Below are 18,797 nucleotides of genomic sequence, written 5' to 3' on the forward strand. Positions count from 1 at the left end.
ACGTCCCAAACTCTGGAGGAGACGAGGTCAGATGATTTTCTGGAAGTTGATGGTCTTTGGCAAGGTTTCCTTCTGGAAGTGGAGAGGAATCGTCACATTTTCCAAAAGGAGATATGCCCTTTACATCCAGAAGGAAAGGAAAACTGAAAGCCTGAACTATTGTCCCTGACCTCCTGCCTTTAGTCTCTAAAGAAGCTGTTTATGGCTGTGTTTGGAAGGGCTCGTTCCTGTCCCAGAAGAGCTCCTGCCAGCACTGGGGATGGGAGTGCCAGCACTGCCTCAGGCTGGGTGGGAGTGGGAAGGCTGCACAACTTTCCACTTCTGCTGCTGGATCTTGGGGTCAAGGCCAACACAAACAAGCAGTATCCCAAGTGAAGTGATCTCTTTGTCCAAAGCCACTTTCAGCTGAAGAAACTACGCTCTCCTTGCAAACGCTAACCCTATTGTCATTTCTGGCAGAGGACTATTTAATGGCCCTGACCTAATTTCAGAAGACCGCTGATGACAGGAATGAAAGTATATATTTCAAAGGCTCATGGTCAAAGGTTGATGTTCAATAATCACACCTATGCGTAGGAGATGCAGTTTTTTATGTTGCAGCTTGCACTAATCATGCTGGGTTCTCTTTTTTGTGTTGGCAGTTCTTCGTTTTCTGCCACGGGCTCCTGCAGCTCTCCCAGCTCCTGGTCTCCGGCTATCTGAAGAGCTCCATCTCAACCATCGAGAGACGATATGGCCTCTCCAGCCAGACGTCAGGGCTGCTCGCTTCCTTCAATGAGGTGAAAACCAGCTTGTTTCTCCTAGTCCACCTGGTGAAAGCTCTCCCCATGTTCCTCTCGTTCCCTTGTGAGACCTCTTGGTCTGTGTGTCCTGCTGCAGGTTGGAAACACCTTGCTGATCGTCTTCATAAGTTACTTCGGGAGCCGAGTGCACAGACCCCGTTTCATCGGCTGCGGTGCCATCCTCGTCTCCTTGGCCGGGTTCCTCATGTCTCTCCCCCACTTCATAACTGGACCCTACGAGTATGACCAGTCCGTTGCCAGTAGGTACTCTAGGAACTTACTTTGTGCCTTTTGGGGCAGATAAAGGAAATGACCTTCCCTTAAGGGGTCGGGAGCTTCCAGCTGTGGTTTGTCCTCAAGGAATTTTAATTTTATGAGAACAAAATAATCTCAGTCCTGAGAGGCAACAGCTGATGGTGGGAAGCAGAGCCAGGGGACAGCTGGAACCATGGGAAAAGGCATGAAAACCATCAAAATGTAGGCTGTGCCTCTGATTCCCCTTGTCTTCTGCACACCCATGCAGCAGAGAGCACCTGGTAGGAGAAAGGACTTCCCCAGCCATCGGTGCTTTCATCTTCCGCACTTTGAGCCAAGTTGTCCTCATGCACATGAACTGCTCCCTTACTTTCATACTGCAGATAAGATAAGGTCTCATGAACTCTGAAGCCCTTTATGGGAAGGAAACAAGAGGTGCGGGAAGGAGCCAAGAGGTGCGGGAAGGAGCTTGACTCAACCCAACGGGGAAGCTTTGGGGGTGAAATGCTGTTGCCTGAGATGGGGAAGCGTTAGTTTCACACCTAACTTCTGCTTTTGGGGTACCTCACCTGTCTTCCCATGCCTAGCTGAGCTGTCTTTGAGGGAATGCTCTGAGGTTTTAGACCCCGCTAGAAAATCAAGCTCCTGTGAGAGACATGCAGGTGTAAATCGCTCATGGAGGAGCAGGTCAGGGTGGATTTGGGGATTTTTCTCCCCGAAAGAAGGTGAAGGGATGAGAAGAGAAAGGAGAAAACCACTCTTTCGTTACCTTCCTAAATCCTGCCGTGAATCTGCAAATCTTTTAGAAACCTCCACCAAGCAGCTTCTCTCTGGCTCATCAGAGAGAGCGCAGCTGGTTCACACAGCTGCAGCCACCAAAGGAGGACTTAATAAGTGAATAATTCATGGCTGGGAACAGGGGTCAGGTGCTAATGACAGTTTGGAAACAATTAGCCATGCGTTTCAGGAGTGCTGGTGCAGGTGGCCGTGCGCCAAGCACTCAAAGTTGCATATGATTTGGGGCATAACCATGGAAATCCTGCTATAAACAGCACCGGCCCCTCCCCCAGTATTTTAAGGAAGATAAGGGTGCTGGAATCAGCACTTTCACTGAGGCAGCTTTGTAATCCATTTCTGCGTAAAATGAATCCTCGTCTCCTGAGTAGCTATTCATGAAATGCGCAGTTCGCTCACTTGCCTTTATTGCAAGGTCTGTCGAAGGTCCTGAAGGTGATCTCAACTCTGCTTTTTCCATGGAGGTGGCTTTTCGTGGCACGTGCATCCATCTAGCTGTGGACATCTGCACAGTCATATTTGCACTTTCTTTGCATTTTCTGTCACTGATGTTTCCCACCTGCAATCTACCGAGCACCTATCTACGTGCACGCTGCTCGGGGAAGCTCCTTCTCCAGACCGAGCCCCTTAGACCTGCTCCCCTTGTCATCGCAGGCATGTTCAGCAACACCACAGACCTGTGCCAGCCTGGGGTGCTGGGGTCCCGGGGGAACCTCAGCGATGCCGGCTGCACCCCCCACACTGCCAAGGAGAACCACGAGGTTCTCCTCGTCATGTTCATCGCCCAGGTGCTGCTGGGCATCGGTGGCGTCCCCATCCAGCCCTTTGGGATCTCCTACATCGACGACTTTGCCAGTGAGAGGAACTCCCCCCTCTACCTGGGTAAGGCTGGGGCTGCTCTGGGGGGAGGGGAAACCAGAATTAGCCCTGTATAATACAGCCAGACGTACTAATTTGCATTAATGACAGCAGAGCTTGCTATAGCCCTTCTGCTCTACCCGGTGCTAGGAAGGTTTCTGCAGAAATAGTTTATCTGCTACAAGCTTGGACAAATGGCAGACATACCTGGAGTGCTGGAAAACATGATTTAGGGGAGATGCTGGGGTTTTTGGACCGAGAAAGACAAGCCGGAGAGGGACGCAATAACCGTGTCCTCCTCCAAAAAGGCTTCAACAAGGAGAAGAGGGGTAATGTGATCTCCGTGGTCACAGGAGGCAGCTATGGGCTTAAGATGCAGCAATGAAGACTTTGTTTACATATAGGGAAAACTACAGGAAGCTAAAAAAGCAGGATGAACCACCTGGGAGGTGTGCAAGTGTCCTTCAGCCGAGGTGGTGCTGGAGAACAGCTTGGGCACACAGCTGCAAGGGATGTCCCAGGGTGGTGGGATGGACAAGATGGTCCTTGTAGGTCCTTCTAGCCCTTTTCCAGCTTTATCTGCCTTTTGAACTGAATGGGACAGCAAAGGTGGCTCAAAAAGAGGTCATTACTGTGAAGAAATTGCAAGTACCACCATCAAAGTTTGCCTGGTAGATGCTCCAAACCTCTGAACCACATTTGAAAGGATGACCTAAAAGATAGGAGTTGAATCTTACATGTGCTTAGTTTTTTAATCCATAATTCACATAGGAGAGTTTGCTGATAACTTTTGTCTCCTTAACCTTGTAAAAAAACCTTTGCGTTTCCTGGATTTCTTATGACAAGGGCCACATCTCGTTCCTGGGTGTATTTCAGTCTTTCTAGAAGGGTAAAGAAAAGTGGCAGGGAAGAGTTGAGCTTTGCAAAACCTTTCCTGCAAAGGGAGCCTGGAAAGCATGGGGTTGTTATCCTTCAAAAGGTGTGAGATAAGAAAGCTGCCAGGGAAATAGCCCGTGCTGGAGGCAGATGCAGTAGACCCTGGTCCAGTGTGGTCCTGCCTCAAGGCACCTCCTGTCCCCCCTGGTCCCTTCATGCAGGGCTGAGCCCCTCTCTGCTCTTGCCCCTCTGCAGGGATCTTGTTCTCCGTGACCGTCATCGGGCCGGGGGTGGCCTTCATGCTGGGCTCTGCCATGCTGCGTTTTTATGTCGACATTGACAAAGTCACTGGAGGTGAGTGAATGTGCCCTTGGAGAGCGGCCGGCACCCTTTGTCCATTCACTGAGCCAGCAGTGGTCCAGCCCCTCTCTGGGCATCCCGACCCCCAAGGGATGGGGGTGCAACCTGTGGGCCAGGGGCTGGCTCCCTTCGCCTGCTATCTCCTCTGTTAAACCACTTCCATCACCTGGGGATGCTCTGGGACCCGTCCCACCAGTGCTGGGGTGGATGGCCCAAATAAGTGGTCCTTCCCACCCGACTCGGTGTCACACATCTGCAGGGTTAAACCTGGCCCAGTGGCTGCTGGAATCCCATATTTCAATCAGTGCTTCCTCCTCCCTCAGACCTGGGGGTCCCTCACTCCTGGGCTGCTGCCAGGTCTGGTCAGCGGGATGCCCATCCACATTGTGCTTTTAGAGCAGCCCCGATTTTCATTCTTCTACGAATTTTCTGCCACAGACCAGCAACAGCAGCGGGAGCATTTTGCCGCCAGCCAGCACCAGGGAAGAGTGGGGATGTGGAGGATAAGCAAAACCCAGAGAGAAATGTGAAGGAGAAAGATGGAGGGGAGAAGTAAGAGAGAGGGAATGGAGAATGGATACCAGGACCCTGAGGTGTGAAGAAGCAGAGGGAAGGGTAGGATGGGAGGAAGGCGAAAACAAGTAGAAGAGAAACGCTGGGTAGAGCAAAGGAGGAGCATGAAAGGGATTTCCTTTAAAAGCTTTTCCTGAGCTGTCCTATCACAGCATTTGTGGTAATCTCCTTTTTGGCTGCTCTGGAAACGCAGCCAGGAAAACAAGAAGCGCTTTCCTGGTAATTAACAGAGCAGACCCACGTTGTACAGCTCAGCATATCCTCACGATGGACAGGCTCCTTTGGGCGGTGACCAGAGAGCATCAGGGCTGGAGCTGGACGAGCAGCGGCTGTGGACACTACAGGTGCATCAGCTCTGGATCCTTCTCAGTGCCTCCAGCTCATTCCTGCTCAGACTTCACCAGACGCGTTTTTCACCTGGACTTTGTCAGTCTCTACGTTTGCGATATTTGCAGCACAGGAACACACTCCAGTCTCAACATTTCCTCCTATCAGGCGACCGCCAAGCTCATGGCTGCAGCTGTCCGTCCTCCTCAGTGGGGGAACCTTGGCGAGGTGTCTGGAGTCTTGGTTTATCTGCCTCTGAAGGATGAAGAAAGGGGATTAGGGTCTGCGGGCTGCCTGCACACCCTGATGCTCAGTTCTTCTGCAGAAGGCCACTGAATGCGAAATGTGCCTGAGTAGCCAGAACTGGAGAACACCCGGTTTTAGAGCTGTCTTTAGCTTAAAGATGTCTCCAGCCTACTGGGGAAAGCATTGAGCCGTGGCTGCTCAATGCTAAATCTAATTTAACCTCACGTTTTTCTAGAAAAAAAACCCACCACAACTTGCTGGTGTTTGTTCAGGAAGGGATTTAAAATTCCGATTTGCTAAATGGGCCGTGCAGGGAGCAGATTATCAATTTTCTTTGACCTATCACTCATTACTTCCTGAGATGGGAGATCAGATGTGGCAGTACCCACCGTACCGAAATGCAGCAAACTGATGGCAGCTGTCATTGCACCCCCGCCAGCGAGAACAGCTCGCTGGTGTTAAACCTGACAGTTAAGGAAGGGGTTTCCAGGAGGACGCATTTCCTGGGCTTGCTCATGAATGCTGTCTTTTTACAGGTATCCCCTTTTCTGCAGAAATATTTCTCAGTTCGGACTGAATTTGCATATCCCGTTTTATTTACGCCAAGTGCCCTCCCCACAGAAAATGTTGTCTTTGGCAGAGCGCCCTGAGGACGACAGGAGAGGCCGAACTGAAGGCGGACAGACAGGGAAAAGGGATATAAAACTTATTAAAGCATTTTTAAAGATTGGCTTCTGTTGGTTGAGCTGCAAACCAGGCTCTGGCAGATGGCCCGGACTGGTGGGCAGAGCTCCAGGGTCCAAGTGTGAACTGGGGGTCCTTGTGCGTGTAGCCAGGCTGTAAAAATGTAAACCGGTGCTCTCGGATGCTGCAAGTTAATTGGAGTTAACTCCATTTTAACCTTAAGAAAGGATTTTTCCTTCTGTATGGCCACACACCATGGATAATCCCCTTGAGTGAGTATTTCCAGGCTTTTTCACAACATGGATATCCCTTCTCTGAAAAAGCTGTGATGGGGATGCTTCCCTTTGCCTTTCCAGCTCTAGCACATCCCTGTCCCCGTTGCCTGAGTGGGTCTTTAGACACCCTGGTGATAATGAAGAATGAAATGTGATTTAGCACCATGGGGCAAGTCAGGTGCTAATGCTGCTCAGACCCCAAAACCGGTGGTCCTCACCTTGGGAGCCACCACCTTGGAGCACGCTGGCATCTGGGGTGACTGGGGCCACCCACCACCATCCCTTTGGCGCACTGGGGTCCCTCCGTTCACCTTTGATTTAATTCCCATTTCTCCATTTGTGTTGCAGACAGAGTCCAGCTCACGAACAAAGACCCGCGGTGGGTCGGCGCCTGGTGGCTTGGTTTCCTGGTCGCAGCCAGTCTCGTGGCCGTGTCTGCAGTGCCTTATTTCTTCTTCCCGCGGGAAATGCCAAAAGAGGTAGGAGAGGGGCTACGGGCTGCCCTTTTGGCATTGCACACAAATACCTCATACCTTTCTAAGCCCACTCCTCCCTTGCCACCAGCGCTGGCTTCTGCATCCGTGAGAAAAACATCCATGGAAGCGGCCGTGCAGTTTCTAGCTGCATCCCACAGTCGGATGTGAGCTGTGGCTTGCTCTCACCTCCCGTGCCAGAGGCTCTCGTATGCTAAGCAGATCCGTAGTGAAACCCAGCATGGTGCAAGCGGCTTAATGGATGTTATCATTTTCTCGGTGGGGCACTGAAATAGCACCTGTGTGTTGATCCCTCTGCGTAGGCAAGCCCTGTGCGGGTGGGGGTCCTTCGCACAGGCACCCTCCTGGCTGACGTGGAGGTGGGGCTCCTTGCTTTCCCTAGGGAAGCAGTGGTCCTGCTCCTCCTGCTGAATCTCTTTTGGGAGCTGGTGGGAGATGCTGCGCCGAAGGCCCTTGTTTCCCTTCAGCACGAGCCACGAGTGCCTGATGAGGAAATCGTTGCCAGTTCATAGGAAATATGATTAATGCATCAGGAACCTTTCTTTAGAAGTAGGTTGTACCCTGGGGGTGTTTGAGATACTGAGGCTGGAGGATGGTTTGTCTTGTTTCCGCCACAAAAAAACCCCTCTTTTCACCCCTCACTGTCCGTGGGGCCCAGGGTTAGCTGCTGCTCCGGCATCCAGCTTCACCCACCCCCTCTTCTCACTGCGAACAATTTGCTGGTCAAAGGGATTTTAGACACTTTTCAGCCCCTAAACACCCTTGCTCCGTCCTCAGCGATAACTGGCAGGGAAAAGCCTTTAGCTGCCTCCACCTGTTATCGCCTGCCTGCAGTTTGCTCGGGGCACGCGTGTCCCTGGCAGTACTTTGCTCTGTGTTTACTAGCAGGGTTTTTACATCTCCGGAGCCCTCCTGAGTGCTTCGGTGCTCGCGCCAAGATGTGGAACAGCCTGCGAGCTTCCCAAGCTCTTTGCTGGCTGCGGGTCCCGGTTTTCTGGCAATCGGCGCGTCGGGAGGGATGATACAAAACAAGCTGCTCTTTCGCAGGACGCATCATGCTATGGTTTTGAATGTTACTGAAGTTGCTGGGACACCTTAGTAGGTGAAACTGCGCTCGTCTCGATGTCTTGGCCGTGCTCTAGCCTGTGTAATTGTCTTTCATGTGTATTTTACCTTGGGGCAGCGTCGAAACTGTCTTGTCTGAACAAGTCCATGCACTGGCTGGTGCGGGATAATTCTTCAGTTCTCCTGCCACTGCCTGTATTTCCGCAGGAGTGAGTGATTCTTAGGGAGATTTGGGTTTCACCTGCCTGGGAAAACGTGACCTGTTGTACCAGCTACACTTCCTGGGATAGAATGATCTACTCCTGGGTTATATATCCTGTGAGGGTTGCAAAGGTGCTGTGGTCCTGCGAGGTAATGGGGCAGAGGCCGCTCGGCCTGTTGCAGGATGAGGGCGATACTGAACGCAATGTGCCTGATTTAGCCTTGTGAGGCTTGGCTCACTTTAAAGTCATTATGGATGATCTATATTAGCAGAGCCTGCTCGGTGTGCAGGGGTGGCACGCTACGTCTTAGGAGAAAGGTTCTTTATTAGGGCTGATGGGAATATTAATTTAATGAATGGCTCTTGAGAGAAAATAATGTACTTTAAACCAAAACAACTGTATTTTTTTGCAAGTGCTGCACTCTGATCGGTCCGGTCAGATTTGAATAGTTTAAGGAAGGATTGGTTGGATATTGATTTAAGAAATAAGCAGGAAGATGTCACCTGCTTTATTGGCTGATATCTGTAGGGAACGCTTCCACGTGGCTGAGCACCCATTTATCCCTTTGCAGCTTCCTGAATTTCTCTCCATTTTACCTTTTCCCCCAGAAAGCTTTTGGAAAATGTTTACAGTAAAAAATAATAATAAGAAAATAATCCAAGGGATGGCAAAATTCTGCCCCCCCCCCCCCCGCCTTGCAGACTGGGAGATGCAAGGGCCAACTGAGCCAGCTGGTGCCCGTCCCATGGGGGTATCAGCACCACCAGCAGCAGCAAGGGGCCCTGCTTAAAAAAAAAAAGCCTCATCAGAAACTTTTCCAGATGCTGTTCTGGGTAAAACATCTGTCTGCTGCGGGAGCACTCGGAGCTGGGTAGGAAATCTGTGCTATCATGGGCGATTTTCTGTAGGTATAGCAGAAAAAAAGATATAAATCACTTTCTCTTGTTTGCCCTTGGAGTAACTCAGTGTTTGGCTAAGGGTGTAAGCATGACTGCCCTTCCATCGCCTTTCCCCTCCAGCGAGCTGGAGGCAGCGGCCTCTCCAGGGCCACCGAATTAACTGCACCTGAGCTTTAGCGACGCGGTTCCCCTCCAGAAGAGCATCAGCTGGGGATATATTGCAAAACCCTGTAGAGGGATGGGTACAGTTGGCAAGCCATGTGATGCAGGAAGGAAATGTGTGTTTCCAGGCACAAAGCTCAGTTCTGGTAAAGCACCGACACCAGTTTTCCCTTCCTCTACCCCAGCCAGAGCAGCCCTGTTTGCGGTAGGTCCCCAGAACCGCGATGGCTCATGCTGTGGCTTTAGGGTTGCTTCCAGGTTTCCTCCCATGGCACAGAGCAAAGCTGTTGTTTCTTCTTGTGCTTGGCTCTGGGTTGGGATGGAGATGCGGCAGTGCAGCGAGGAAAGGTGGGATCCCTGTGGTAGCTCCCTGTCCAGGCTCTGCAGCACGAAGCCCCGTCCCCAACGTGCCGCAGAGGGGACGGGAGGGATGGGGTGAGCATGGGGTTTTACAGACCAGCAGATCAGCGAGAACAGACATTGTGATAACCTTTGGGTCAACGCTGCCTGAATACAGCTGCGGCTTCAAAGACGATCGGCATTTCCTTGGCTGCCTTCAGTTTCAGGGTTTCTGCCTGTCCAAAGCAGGGAAAAAAAATCTCCCAGCAGAGCAACCACAAGCTGCAAATACTTGAAGCATCAAATGTGCTTTTCCACCATGCTTGTAAAGCCTCAGCACAATATCTTACCCACAGCAAATACCTCCGTAACAACACATGGGAAAAGCACAGATCTGCTCTGTCTGCAGAAGCAGCTGAGACGTTTCTGCACCATCAGCTGTGGGCTTCACTTCTGGAGGTCAAAAAGGAATTTCAGGTGCCTCAGACCAGGCTGTCCTTGCGCCATTTGCTGTCTGAAGACCCCTGGGACCACGCATGTCTCAGTAGATGGAGCGGCTGCCTGGGAATAACATGTCCACACCAAGCTCTGGGTACGTCTCCCCGCTGCAGAGTCCACCAAATGAAATCAGAGCAGCAAAGCCTGGCCCTGGCTCAGTCCTCCTTGCTGCCCAAAGCGCTATTTCTCCTCTCTGATTCTCATCCTAACTTCGTTTTCTTTTCTTTCTCCTGCCTCACTCTGTACAACTCATCTGAGCCCTTGGTGGTTTCTCCAGACCAAGGACCATCCTCCTCAACGGTCATCATCCAGCAAACCCTGAATAACAGCACAGCCTTCTGTCTGTCTGGAGATTTATTTGCCCCCTCCCATCAGCAGAGACAGATCTAGATTATTTATTCTACAACCACATTCCAGCTTTAACTTTATTTTCTAGCTTCTTTCTCTGAAGTTCCTGGAATGACTCATGCACTTCATTTTAACATAATGATGAGAGTTCACTCTTTCGGTCTTTTTTCATAAATCAATCACCCCAGACTCAGAACATTTTTATTCCTCATCTTTGAAACTTGTTGGCAAGTTTCTACCACCAAAATGTCCTGAATAATCCTATTATTTGAAGGACAATCACAGCAAAACTGTGAAGTTGTCAGGATCTCGGGCAGGGGATGAGAGGATGAGGCTGTTACTGGATGAACTGTTTCCAGTCAAGACCAGTTTTTTTCTCCCAATAATTCCAGTTTAATCCTGCCTCCGTGACCCTGAACTGTCTCTCGGGGTTGTGTCGTGGACTGTGGGGTGCTACAGCACGTGAGCATTTTCCAGTTGCTGAGTAGCCAAAGTTTAGGGCATGCTTTACCATCTGTCGCTGGCGATGCCAGGCAGTGGTACTCCGCCAGCTAAAGGCTTTCCCCGTGGTTTTGCTCGGGCACAGTGTCTGTCTGTCTCGCAGGCTTACCGTCTGTCACACTGCAGCTGGTAAAGCACCTCCCCAGTCCCTGCAACTCCGCAGGCCATGTGAAAAGGGCTGTGAAAAAGGGAAAGGTGCTCTTGGGAGCGCCTTAAACAAAAGCAGAAGCATTGCCCTTGCTCAGCATTTCTCGCGTGCAAGATCTGTCTTGTGCACCCAGTTATCTCCCGGTTCAGATTTCGTTCTGTGACGCTCTGGAGTTGTGTAGAACCAAACATCTCCCAAACGCCGACAAAGCGGGGGGAGTGATGCTTCCTTCTTGCCCCGACAAAGCCTCCCCTGTAAAGTCACCTGCAAACAGATGCCTCGTGAGAAAGCTCAGATGGATTTTATGGGAAGCAGGTCTACATGTCCTGGTCGTGTCCGAGGCCTGTCGGCTCCGGTTCTCTCTCACGCAATCCCCTCTGGATATCAGTCCATCTCATCAGTGCTTTTCTCCCAAGCCTCACCATTAGGCCATTTCAGAAGCTTATTTCCCTGGATGTTGCAAAGCTTTGTCTAACCTCCAGTCTGTAGTCTAGCCTTTTAGTTTGCTGGTCTGCCCCTCATCCTGACTAAATATTTTCTCCTAGTCGTTGCCCTGTTGGCATGGTTATAGAAAGCCTCCCTTTTGAGGGGGAGGGAGGGCAGCTAGTCCTCCGCTGCCAAAGAGCTTCTCCAACCCAACAGCTCTGGTCTTCACCCATCCCAGCCACAAGCTGGTTTTCCTGGTGCTGCACCAGTCTGGATCTGGTCTCTGGTGCTGGTGCAGCAGGTTCTGCCCTCCCCAGCTCTCCTGGAAACACCATCCTCGGTTCTCCCTCACTTAACTCCTTCCGTGGCTGCACCATATGCTTATGCATGGGTAGACCTGATGCTATTTGTCATTCTCTCATTTCCAACATTTCCAGCTGTGCAGCAGAACTTATTTTTAAACCCTAAGTTTAAAGTGCCCTTTGCACTCAGTTTGGTTCGGTTTCTGTTATTTCAGACCTCTAGTTGCCTTGTTTTTCCTATATGGTGTCCCAGCCCACTCTGTATGGACAATTCCCACCTTCCTTCTCCTCTGTGGATTAAGCAGTACACGTCTTCTTGCTGTGCCAAGGGGGTTACTGAAAAATATGTGCTGTGGCTTCTCTGCCAAACCACCAAGGAAGCCACCAGCACCTCCCAGCAGCTCCGTACCTCCCTCTGGGATGCTCCCCTCTCTTTCTCCTATTCAGACATGTTGTGTTTACTCTCCTAATTTCCATGTTCTCCACTTTAGCTAATGGTTTCCCGTTTGGTGCTGCGTATTCTGCTTTTCCCAAGCCTGTAGAGATTCGACGTACTGCATTCCCTTTCTTTATTTGACCACGAGTTAAATAAATCCATCCATATGACCCATCATCCCCTAACCCAAGGTACCCACTCATCTGGGGGACATGTGGGTGCCAAGCAGAAGACATAAGCAGGGTGATGCCTCTTTTGTGTTGGGTCCTTCATATCAAAGCTTCACGTGCGGCGCTTCAACTGGGCGAAGTGCAGAAACGGGGTGGGAAGGAACCACGCTCCTTCCTTGGCGTTGCTGACGGGGGAGGTGGAAGGGGCAAGGACATCTCCCGTGAGATGGGATGGAGAGGCTGGGAGAGGTTAGGAGATGAAATCCATTGCAGAATGGAGGAGTTGGACTTCTGGGGGCACTTCGTGGTGGGGCTGGAGGGACGTGAACTGTGGGAGTGCTCAGGGCGTGCAGGAGCGCGATGGCTCTGTGGTGGCCTAGCAAAGTGCGTCTGATGCGATTTTCTGCTGGGTTGGTGGGGGAACGTGTCCTCTGTCATCTGTGCGATATCTCCAGGCTTTGTTTTCAATTGCTCTGCTGGAGAGTTGGAGCAGACGCTTGGGGAAAGAGGGGAACACCAAGCTGGACATGCAGCTCCATCCTGGAGGAGATGTACACGGCAGAGCAGAGGGTTAAGAAGTCACCTCCCATTTCCCAGGGCAAACCCCATCTGTCTGGGCAGAACCTCAAGCTGTGGAGTGGGGAGCTGGCAAATTTAGGACCACAGCATGCAGACAGGATCAACTTGTTTTATCCCCCAAAGCACGTGGTGCACAGTGGCAGGAGGGGGCTGCAAGCAAGCAGAAACCTTGAAAGAGATGTGTTTGTGTCCTGGCCACACACATCCACCACAGGTGTTTGGACACTGCCGTTCCTGCTGGAGGTGGCATTGCTTGGCAAGGTCCAGGCAACGCCTGTCCCTCCAGTCCCGAAGCAGAAGGTGTGGAATGAGGAGAAGCTCCTGCAGTCAAAATGCAGCCGGGACCCCCTCCTGCCCTGTCCTGAGGATGCCCCGAGGATGCTGGTGCTGCTCTTGGCTACATCACGGGATTGCACAGCATGCCTGAGCCTGCAAGGAGCTTCCCGCCCTTCACTGGGATCGCTGGGGACTTCCCAACCTGCGGAGGGTGTTTGCAGGGTGCAAACAGCTCACAGCTCAGTCTGGGATTGTCCCCAGGGGTCCTAGCAGACATCCCAGGTCCGGCATGGTGGGACGGTGCTGGGGCAGCGGCTCGACCCTTCTGCGCAGAGATGTTGTGCAACGGCGCTGGGGAAGTGAAAAATAACTTCTCCAGTTTCCGTCTTGGGAGAGATTGCCTGCATTTATACAAAACCTCCCACGTTTATTCAGCAGTGGCTCGGTGTGCTTCCAGTGCACGCGAAAAGCTGAAATGAAAATAACCGATGGGGAACTCTCTTAAATGCCTGCTTCAGTTTGGGTTATCAGTTAATGGGGAAAGGTTAAAGAGTGGAGACAGGGAAATCTAAGTCTTCGCCTGGAAACCTTTGCTTGTGGGGCTGTGATGTGCCGAGGCTGCCTCATTAAAGCTCCTAAAGCACCGGCAAAGGCAGACTGGGAATACAGGGCATTATCTGAGGAGCAACTGGGGGCCAAGTGGCAGGGCGTGGTGGTGCCGCTGGCACGTTACAGGAATGGGCTGATGTCTCTGTCCAGATTTGCCCCAGGGAGCTTTAAAGACAGGCGCAAACAGTGGCTGAAAATAAGCATCCCATTTCCCGTGAGTAATTTACTTGTCAGCTGGTTATTTTAACACTTGAGGAAATAGGGTCCCTGGTGGGACCCACACTTACTGGCAGAGGCATAATGAAGTGTTTGTAGGGAGCATGGCCTTTTCAGGAGGAAAATAATTCTTGTTCAAGCTATGAGGTTTTACATTTTGTTTGTTTAATATGAAAATAGCTTCTCTGACCTTGTTTTTCACTGAGCCGGGAGTGCCAGGTTCTGCACAGCCAGAGGGAAACTCTGCAGAAACCTCAAATTAAGCAAGAAAAATCCCTCTGTCACAGAGCAGGTCATTTATCCCTTTTTCCAGTGGTGTATTTGAATAAAACGAGACTGCCAGCACCTCTGGCTGCCCTTCTCGCAGGTGCAACAGCAGGCAGGTGAAAGCAGGAGCCCAGCTCGCAGGCAAGCTGCCTGCATTTGCCTTTCCTGCAGACAAAGTCAGGTCTTAGCCCTGATTTATTCATGTCTGTGCAGGGAAACGGGGGCTTCCTCCAGGTTAAGGTCAGGTTAGGGATGTTCTTCCTAATGCAAAGCGTGCGGGAGTTTCATCCTCCTTCCTCAAAAACCTGCCTGCCTCATCCATCCCCCCATGAGGCTGGAAGTGACGGCGACAGACAAAATCCCGTTGCAAAAACATGAGGTGCAACAAGAGCCCGTCCGCTGGTGGACGTGCACCAGGAAACAAAGTCCTTTAAGGAATCATCCTGAAAAATCCAAGTGTGGGGGCATTTTGCAAGATGTTTCCGACATCTGTTTGTTTTCCCTTGGCACGATGCTGGGGCAGACGGCCCGGGGTGGTGCTGAGCAACCAGCCCGTGTTATTGCACCTACCGATGCCAGCTCGCCAAACCACCCGCTCTGAGTAATGCTGAAATCCCCTATGGCAGGAGCACAGCATCGCTGGCAGGGCTCGAGCATCTCTGACGGTCGAGCCAGTACCGTCCGCCTCCCTTCCCGCAGCAAGCGGGATTTGTGCTGGTCCCTCCGCAGCTTGATTCCCGGCATGTGAATGCGCCTGCTTCATCCCAGAGGAATGCATTTCCTGATCGTTTCAGGCAGCAAAAAAAAAAAAAAAAAAGAAAATATACTTTGGGGCCAAGGCAGCGCCGGGAGAGGAGTTTTTCTCCTCCTCCAGGGCTTTGCTCCGTGTGCAGACAGCAGCTGCTCCGTGGGTGCGTGCTAAGTCAGCAGATGTGCACAGAAACGTCCCGCTCGCAAGGGTCACGCTCATGCAGAGCCATCCCAGACTGAGGAATTTGGGTCTGTTTTGGGGTTTTTTTGGATGTGCAGACAGTCCCCAGCAGGCTGTTACCACTCCGAAGTATAAACAACTGGAAGCTGAGAAAGCCACAGTGAATAACTGCTTGAATGTATTTTCTAAAAAACGCTGCAGTTTTAGAGCAGAGGCCCTGTAACCTAATTGAAAAGTGAAAGGAAGCTGGATTTTATTTTTCCATTTGAAAAATGTGTTAATCTCAAAACTCTACTAATAAAAACCATGAAAGGAGTTTTATTGCTTTTGCCTTTTTAAAAAAGGCATTTGCAGCACGGGACATTTTGACCTCTCTTATGTTTAATAATCGGTCTTGGTTTCAAAGGAAAAAAAGATTATTTTGGCCAAAGAGCTGTCCAGTTCTTTCTGTGATTTAAGAACATCTAATTTCTGTTGAATGAACTAATCTGTCTGACTCATATTAAACTTGTGTCGAGAGTTGCAACAGCACCGTTGCTGAGCTGATATGGGGTGCCAGAGACGGGGCTACTGGCTCTCTCCTTCTGGCTAAAAATATGCTGTGGTTTTCTGTGAAAACCACACTCCGCTGAACACTTTCTGCTATTACACATGTGTAGTAGCATATCTAATCTAATTAATGCCCTCCATCTAGTAATACCCCTAAAAGCCTGCAGAGCAAGGGATCCAATGCACATCCAAGAAATCCTCCCCTCCCTGGGACTCCTGCTTGCTCGGACATGCAGTCACAGAATCACAGAATCATTAAGGTTGGAAAAGACCTCTCGGATCATCAAGGCCAACCCCCAACCCAGCACCCCCAGGCCTCCTAAACCATGGCCCCAAGTCCCACGGCTACACGGTGGTTGAACCCCCCCAGGGACGGTGACTCCCCCACCTCTCTGGGCAGCCTGTGCCAGGGCCTGACCACTCTGGCAGGGAAGGCATTTTCCCTCACACCCAACCTAAACCTGCCCTGACGCAGCTTGAGGCCGTTCCCTCTCGCCCTGGCACTGGTGACTTGGGAGCAGAGACCAGCCCCCCCCTCACTCCAGCCCCTCTCAGGCAGCTGCAGAGAGCGAGAAGGGCTCCCCTCAGCCCCCCCTTCTCCAGGCTAAACCCCCCCAGCCGCCCCCCAGCACACTTGTGCTCCAGACCCTGCCCCAGCCCCGCTGCCCTTCTCTGGACACGCTCCAGCCCCTCCAGGGCCTTCTTGTCCCGAGGGGCCCAAACCTGAGCCCAGCATTCGAGGTGGGGCCTCCCCAGGGCCGAGCACAGGGGCCCCATCCCTGCCCGGCTCCTGCTGGCCACACCAGAGCTGACACAAACCCGGGGGCTGGTGGCCTCCTTGGCCATCCTCTAATGAGTCCGGGATGGACCTTAGATGATCCAAGCCCTTTATCTCCCACCTCTCCTTTTCTGCCAGCACCTCCTTGCTTGTGAGCGGTGACAGCGTGATGCCCAGGGTGCAAATCCTGTTAGCACCTGGATTAATGCCCTCAGAGCTGTAAGCACCAGTGGAGGCTAAATTAAGCAGAGACACCTGGACCCATCTGACCTCCAGCTGCAAAGCGTTGTTCCCCTGAATAGAGAGGGGGGAGAGCTGTAAGATCATCCCTTTTAATGGACCAGGGTGGGAGAGGACATCCCTTCCATACTGCTGCTGTTCAGTGGGAAAGATATGGTTAAAAAAAATTTAAAAGCATTCAAGAGAGTAGGAGTTGCTAAAATTCAGGTGGCATTTCTGGGAGCAGAAGAGTGGAAAGGGTACGGCCCTGCGTTGGGTGGCTCTGGGTCAGCCCCTCTCGGCTTAGGAGGGGAAAAATATTTTGCCTCCGTCGCAAACCCCCTCCTTGCCTGGATCTTTTTCTCCTCCAGTTGCTGTCCGCTCTCCTTGCTGGTCGCAGGGGCGAAGGCACCTGCACAGCAGCTTGTTACACACAGAGACACATGGGAAAGGCTCGTCCTCCATCCAAAACCGGCGTCCAGACCTGGTTTTGGTGGAGGTCTGGGTGCATCGCTGCATGGGTTCCTGTGCCTGCTTCCCCCGTGCACAGGGGCAAAACAGACCCTCTCGGGAAGAACAGCCTCTCCCTAAGGGTATCCGTCTTTCCCGATGCAAAGACTTAAACCTGAATTTCCATATTAACGGCCCGGCTCGATGTTTACAAAGTGCAGTTCATTACTGTTGGGGAAAGGGGGGGGAAGTTGGCTCTTACCCCTATAACAGAGTCATCTGCACGGATGCTTTCAGCCCCATCAGAGGCCTGGCAGCGTGGGCACAGAACAGCAGCCGCGGGTGGGAGGCACTGGCCAAGCCCAGAAACATTGCAAACTTGGTCTGCAAGAAGCACGGGCTGCTGTCTGTCACGATTTGGGAAGGAGATTTTCCCTTTCTTTCAGCAGCACAGCTGTAAAAAAAGCGAGTTTGGTGGAAACTTGGGCACGGTCGGTGCGGTGACAGCCTCTCGTCTGTCCCCAGGTGGTGAGCGGGAAGGAGAGTAGCAGCAAGAAGAGCGAGGATGTGCTCAGCCAGCTCAGGTCGAGATCCGAACAGATGCAAAACCTCTCTCTAACCAAGTTCATCAAACGTAAGTGTGTGCGTCCCCCGCCTCCCGCTCGGGTGGCGTTTCTCTGCTTGCACATACATCCTGGCAATGGGTAGGTTGCAATGCTGATAAGAAAAAGAGACGTTCCTCCCTGTGCTCAGCCAAACTCCTAGGAAAGCCCTTGAGATACTGTTGGCTTTAATTACGTCTGCAGATTCTTCCTGGTGTGCTTGCAGCAGATGCTTACCATCATGTCCAGACGACCCCGCTCCACCTCGTGCTGATCAAAGCCTCTGGGCTTGGTAGCTCTCAACATTCGGTGGCTTTATGGCTCATCTGGGGAATGGGAGGCCAAAACCTCACTGGAGCCCAAAGCCAGGCATGAAAGAGGAGTGCAAGCTGTGAGCCTGGAGCAGAGCCGTGGGAAGGGAAAGACATCCCCCCCATCCCCCCAAAAAAGAGGGGTTTTGCAGCTTGGGTGCATCCAGCTGCTATTGCTCAGCACTCAGGTCACAGCAGGCACCAGACCCCCAGCAGCACTGGCAGCTTGTGATCCCCAAAAGCCTCCTGAGACCCCCTCTTTCAAGGCTGGTGAGAACATGAGAGCCAGGCTGCCTCCCGCTCAGGGTGGCCGGCGCTGCCTGGAGCCAGGGTGTGCGCAATTAAAATCAGATGCGTGTTTGCACAGGGTGATCTTAAGCCAGTGCAATTAGGTTGTTTAGAAATGAGTAGGCTCTTTGTGCTGAAGGGAATCAGCTGGGCTTCACTCTGTGGAGGTTACTGCTGGGGGTTGTGGGTTTTTTTGAAGGAAATGCGCTACACTTTGGCAATTATTTAAGAAAAGTGACCCTCTGAAGTCAATCCATATCAGCTTTCTCCATATTTCCTGAATATTATCCCTTTAATTTATTGGAAACTCTCTGTTTTATTAAGGTCAGTGCTGGGCAGGCACAGCCAGACAAGCGTGGGCAGGTTTTCATTCTGCTAGTTGCACCATTTTCTCACTAGCCTAATGCTAAATGAGAGGAGCGAGTCAGGGGTTTATTCCCCTGCTGACCTTGTTGCACTGTCATTTAGAAAACCCGTGTGATGGAAATGATTGCGTGGGAACAGATTTATAGTGCTCAGATGGGATTTTCACACTGACACTCCGCTCTTTGCCTCTGAAAAATGAATAGAAATGAGCTCCCTCCTCCTGGGTGAAGAGGGAAGGAAACATCTTACCTCCGCGCGAGCTGCAGGTTTGGCTCAGGGCTTGCATCAGGATTCCTGTTGTCGGGGCTGCAGGAGCTGTGCTAACGAATTCATT

At 51.7% G+C, this 18,797-nt stretch overlaps 1 protein-coding gene across 3 annotated transcripts in view; it reads left to right on the forward strand.

Moving 5' to 3' along the window:
* The window catches only part of SLCO2B1 (solute carrier organic anion transporter family member 2B1), a 63,611-nt gene that overhangs the window by 25,982 nt on the left and 18,832 nt on the right, over nucleotides 1-18,797 (forward strand). For all 3 annotated transcript variants that reach the window (XM_075105066.1, XM_075105240.1, XM_075105153.1), the window contains 6 exons: nucleotides 642-779; nucleotides 880-1,042; nucleotides 2,487-2,714; nucleotides 3,822-3,920; nucleotides 6,380-6,510; nucleotides 17,422-17,530. In XM_075105066.1, the coding sequence (XP_074961167.1) occupies nucleotides 642-779; nucleotides 880-1,042; nucleotides 2,487-2,714; nucleotides 3,822-3,920; nucleotides 6,380-6,510; nucleotides 17,422-17,530 (868 nt within the window). The remainder of the gene's footprint in view (nucleotides 1-641; nucleotides 780-879; nucleotides 1,043-2,486; nucleotides 2,715-3,821; nucleotides 3,921-6,379; nucleotides 6,511-17,421; nucleotides 17,531-18,797) is intronic.

Source organism: Phalacrocorax aristotelis, chromosome 1 (genome assembly GCF_949628215.1).
Source record: "Phalacrocorax aristotelis chromosome 1, bGulAri2.1, whole genome shotgun sequence".
Taxonomy (NCBI): Eukaryota; Metazoa; Chordata; class Aves; order Suliformes; family Phalacrocoracidae; genus Phalacrocorax; species Phalacrocorax aristotelis.